Source organism: Mus pahari, chromosome 18 (genome assembly GCF_900095145.1).
Source record: "Mus pahari chromosome 18, PAHARI_EIJ_v1.1, whole genome shotgun sequence".
Taxonomy (NCBI): domain Eukaryota; kingdom Metazoa; phylum Chordata; class Mammalia; order Rodentia; family Muridae; genus Mus; species Mus pahari.
This window is the reverse complement of record NC_034607.1, coordinates 876919-882350: the sequence shown is the minus strand read 5'-3', so window position 1 is coordinate 882350 and position 5432 is coordinate 876919. Positions and strand designations below refer to the sequence as shown.

Here is a 5432-nt window from a genome sequence, read left to right as displayed (position 1 = left end):
ATCCCCATCAAAATTCCAACTCAATTCTTCACAGAGTTAGAAAGGGCGATTTGCAAATTCATCTGGAATAACAAAAAACCTAGGATAGCAAAAACTATTCTCAACAGTAAAAGAACCTCTGGGGAAATTACTATGCCTGACCTCAAGGTGTACTACAGAGCAATTGTGATAAAAACTGCATGGTACTGGTATAGTGACAGATAGGTAGATCAATGGAATAGAATTGAAGACCCAGAAATGAACCCATATACCTATGGTCACTTGACAAGGGAGCGAAAACCATCCAGTGGAAAAAAGACAGCATTATCAACAAATGGTGCTGGCACAACTGGCGATTGTCATGTAGATGAGTGGGAAAGGATTTTTACTAATCCTAAATCAGATAGGGGACTAATATCCAATATATACAAAGAGCTCAAGAAGCTGGACTCCAGAAAATCAAATAACCCCATTAAAAAATGGGGCATAGAGCTAAACAAAAAATTCTCAACTGAGGAATACCAAATGGCTGAGAAGTACCTGAAAAAATGTTCAACATCCTTAATCATCAGGGAAATGCAAATCAAAACAACCCTGAGATGTTCATGTTTTTCTAAGTTTAAGACATTTCATGATCTCCAACCCTTACTGGCTTCCATCATGTGTCTTACTTTCATAGGCTTTCTTTCTGATGTAAAGTTGTTTTGTGGCTTTAAAAACATTAGTATGCAAAGAACCATTTCCCACACTCTGTATATTTAGTGGGTCTTTCTACAGATTCCTGATTGCCCTGTTCAAAAGTTGTGTAAACTCTGAGCTGCACATGTACAGATCAATGAGAATTTCTCCAAGCAAATGAGCACATGGTCGTCATGTGGGCTCTGGGAATCAGACTCAGATCCTCAGGCTTTATGGGATATTCCTTTACTCACTAAGCCAATTTTGCCCCCAAAACATCTTGCTTGAAGAAAATATATTTTAAGGTACAAAATATAAAATCTGTGTAAGAAATTTTACTATTAGAAAATCCAAGAGTACCTAAAATTTAAGGAAACTGCCAATAAATTAATAATAGTAAGAAAAATATAACCCACCGTGAAAGGACAACTGAAAACATTATCAGTTAGTAAGCAGCCTATTTTCAACTTCAAATGACCCGCAATTATTAAAAAACTACATATGAATTAAGTCTACCAGAATCTTACAATTCACTTAAGTTTCATGAATCAGTTTCACATGAAATGGGAAACACACTTGGTTTTCAGAAAATGTCCACTGAAATAAGACGGATCACCATAACTCAGTAGCACACGCCTTAATATCACGCCTAGCCTACATTGTGAGAACTTATTTCAGTACAAAAAATTGATTTATCAAACTAAAAAAAAATCACTTCAATACATGTAGTGTACACTGTTGCTACTGTTATTCTTTGAGACAGGATTTTGTAACCTTGGTTTTCCAAACAGCAGAAACGATAGGCAAAATTCACAAATTCCACAAAATCAGACTTTCAAAAGGAAGCATTTATTTGGAGTGCTCAGTTTTCTTGCTTTTACAACACACAGAAGAGAATTCTCTTTCACCTTATTTGAGACAACATACAACTTACATTATTTTTAATGCTGAATTTTTTTCATTGGTTGGAATGAGTTCTTAACTCTCCCAGGTGTGTGCAAATCCACTGTATTCAATTTTGTAATTTTCTAGCATCTACTTCTCCAATGAGTAAATGGCATGAAGCAGGGACAGCAAGATTGCCCAGCAGGATAAGATACCAGTTTCAAAAGCAACCTGAGTTCCTTCTCAGGGCCTACAGAGAGAAAAGAACAGAACAGACCTCTGAAAGCACTCCAATTCCACATGCACACTTGTATGTGGACACCATGCACATACACCTATGTAAATGTAATGTTCATGAATTGTGTTCATAATTTATGTTAAATATAACTTTCAAAAAAAAATGTGCCTTAGCACATTTGATGGAACTGGTTTTTATCCAATATCACATTTCATATGTGCCCAAATTTACACATTTTAAGGTCTATTCCAGCTATTTCTTTCTAGATTTGTTTTTAATTACACCTATGAGACTGGAAAGATGGCTCAGAAGATTCTGCTCTCCGGAGGACCCGAGCTGCATTTCCAGCAGTCACATGGGAAACCTCACAGGCTCCTGAAACTCCGGCTCCAGGGGACTCTGATGCCTCTGACTGCTGAGTGCTCCAACCCTCACATGCACATACCCACACATAACTACAAATAACTAAAAGCAAAAAACATTAAGATTAAATTATTAGCTAGGCAGCAGTGACATGCATACTTTTAATCTCAACACTCAGGAGGCAGAGGCAGGTGGACCTCTAAGGCCAGCCTGGTGTGCAGAGTGAGTTGCAGACAACCAAGGGGTTACACGGTGAAACCCTGTCTCAAAACAAAACAAAATTTTAAAAAGGTATTTTAAATTATCCTATTTCTTTATACATCTATGTGAGGGTATGCATGCAAATGGCAGCACGTATGTACAAGTTAGAGGCAAACCTTGGGAACTCAGTTCTATCTCTTCACATGGGTTCTGAGGCTCCAACTATGGCTATCAAGCTTAGGGCAAGTGCTTTTACCCCTGAGCCATCTGACTGACCCTGCATACACTTTCCTAATAGCAAGTCGATCAAAGATAATGCCACATGATCTATATGGTCTTCAGTTCTACCCACTGGGTTTCTTTTCAGTGTGAGCTCGTTCATGTTTGTGAAGGCATGTGGAGACCCTAAATGCTTTCCCACAATAATTACATATGTAAGGTTTTTCTCCAGTGTGAATTCTTTCATGGTCACGAAGGGAGGTGGAAATCCTAAATGCTTTTCCACATTCCTTACATACATATGGTTTCTCTCCAGTGTGAATTCTTTCATGATTATAACAAGCATCACGCTGGATGAAGGCTTTCCCACAATGCTTACAAATATAGGGTTTCTCTCCAGTGTGAATTCTTTCATGGTTGTTGAGATGACTGGCACGGAGGAATGCTTTTCCACAGTGCTTACAGACATAGGGTTTCTCTCCGGTGTGAATTCTCTCATGAATGTAACGAGCACTGGAATGGGTGAAGGCTTTCCCACAGTGCTTACATAGATAAGGTTTCTCCCCAGTGTGAATTCTTTCATGCCTCCGGAACGATGTAGAGCATGAAAAGGCTTTCCCACACTGTGTGCACACGTAGGGTTTCTCTCTAGTGTGAATCCTTTCATGACTATACCAGCCGCTGTAATGGGTGAAAGATTTCCCACAATGCTCACATGTGTAAGGTTTTTCTCCACTGTGAATTCTTTCATGGATAAGAAGGTCATAGGAACGAATGAAGGTTTTTCCACATTGCTTACAAACATATGGCCTCTCCCCACTATGAATTCTTTCATGGTTCTGAAGGGATGAGGAATATCTGAATGCCTTCCCACACTGCTTACATGTGTAACATTTTTCTTCGGGGTTAATTATTTCATGTTTAATAAGATGACTAGAATTAACCAAGGCTTCACCATACTGCTTACACACAAATGGTTCCTCTCCAATGGTGATTCTTTCATATATTTGACCATAACTGTACCTCCAGAAGGCTTTCTCAACTTGCTTCCATTCATGGAGTTTATCTCCAGTGTGAATTTGCTCACAATACTGGTCAGAATTAAGACTCCTATAGGCTTCATTAGATTGCTTATTTTGATAGGGTGTCTCTCGAGGAGGACTTCGCTTTGTCTGAAAAGACTCAGAATAAGTAGAATCTTTCCAACACTTCTCCACATATTCCTGAGACCCATATGGTTTTTCTGCAGTTTCACATCTGAGGTGCACATATGAGAGTGAATGAACAAGGATGTCTCTAGCAAGCACACTGTTTTCACACACTGATATTTCAGGAGGCATGTCTCTATGAATGATACGCTCTGGAATCCGTTGCTGGGTTTCTCCACACTGACTGACATCTCCGTAGTCACAACTCCTCTCAACCACCAGACTTCTGCAAAAATGGGGGAAAGCATAACTACACTCATACAGTCACTAAGAGAAGTGCTGAAGGCTAGATGCCCGGCCCCTGTTATGATTCTGGGGCATCAGGAGGAGGACAGCAAGTGTCAAGTCTACCTGGGCCATATACAAAGAACCTGGAGGAGGGAGGACGAATGGCATGATTGATTTTGCTTCTGTGAGAATTTGTAAATATAAATGATCTAACTGAACATTCAATCCAGGTCCTGAAGAGAACAGGCAAACATACAAAGTTCTTAAATACTAAATATTACTGCTTTTAGGCATTTCACACATACTATGTGTACCACAGTTAATGAAGTTGAATATTCATTGGAAAATGGTGTGCATCAAACATTATAGGTTTTAAAATAAATCCTTTACATGATTTATCGATAATAGGTTTTAATCTAAACCTGAAATTCATTTAACTGCACACACCTTATATCCAAAGCTGAAAGGTAACTTGATAAAATACACTAAATAATTTTCTGTATAAAGGGCAATTTAGGCACAATGAAACATTAAAACCGATCTTATACAGGTTAATGTTGTACTACATTTTGGCAATATTCATACACTACAGAGTTGTCATCCTCTATTCTGAATATTCTAGCTCAGTGCACTTGGAAAGAACTTTTGAGATTAACTCATTTGCACTGAGATGTACTAAACCATTTGCTTGGTTCTCAGATTTCCTATCACTTGTAAATATTTGTAATAAATTCCTGTCTCTCTGGGCATTACCTCACATTTTTTCTGAGATTTTGGTAGTTGTCTTCAATATTTTCTTTTTCCTCTGTTTTCCCTAAAAAGCAAAACCAAAGAAATCGCAATGATTTAATTCAGTGTCACACAAAAACTTACTAGCATGTACATTTTGTTACTGTGCAATATGACCAGGAATATTATGGTCAGCATCAAGCTCCCTTCCAACAACCATAACAATGAACAGGAAGCAGCTGTTCTCCAACTGAATACATAAAGAACTCATAGTGCATTGTTACCTATGGAGATCAGGTTCATAAAGGTCTCCATCATCACGTCTCTGTAGAGCTTCTTCTGACTGGAATCCAGCAGAGCCCACTCTCCTAGGCTGAAGTTCACAGCCACATCCTCAAAGGTCACAGGCTCCTGAAATAGCCCACACGATAGCAAGTCAAAATTAACTGTCAATTTGACAGGATCTAGAGCCACACAGAAGATAAGGTGTTAGGAATACTTGCAAGTAAAAGCAGACACTAACTAGCCACCTTGACAGGAGCTTAGAATGTGACAATGCTGAAAGAAACAGAAATTGTCAAGGCCTGCTCACAAGGTTTCAAAGTGAAACAAGAATCCAAGAGAAGTCTCCAGGTCTGAACCGGAAGGTGAGCCATCTTGGTTCCAGTGCACTGCTGGGGAGAGGGCGGACTGGAGAAGAGTCA

At 39.0% G+C, this 5432-nt stretch overlaps 1 protein-coding gene across 1 annotated transcript in view; it reads right to left on the bottom strand.

Annotated features, from left to right (window-relative positions):
- Positions 1-1487: 1487 nt before the first annotated feature.
- Positions 1488-5432, bottom strand: part of LOC110335398 (zinc finger protein 14-like) — a 13965-nt gene continuing 10020 nt past the window's right edge. The window contains exons 2-4 of the mRNA XM_021217533.1: positions 5013-5139; positions 4753-4813; positions 1488-3997 (exon numbers count right to left, since the gene is read on the bottom strand). Coding sequence (XP_021073192.1) covers positions 2689-3997; positions 4753-4813; positions 5013-5139 — 1497 coding nt within the window. The 3' untranslated portion in view covers positions 1488-2688. The remainder of the gene's footprint in view (positions 3998-4752; positions 4814-5012; positions 5140-5432) is intronic.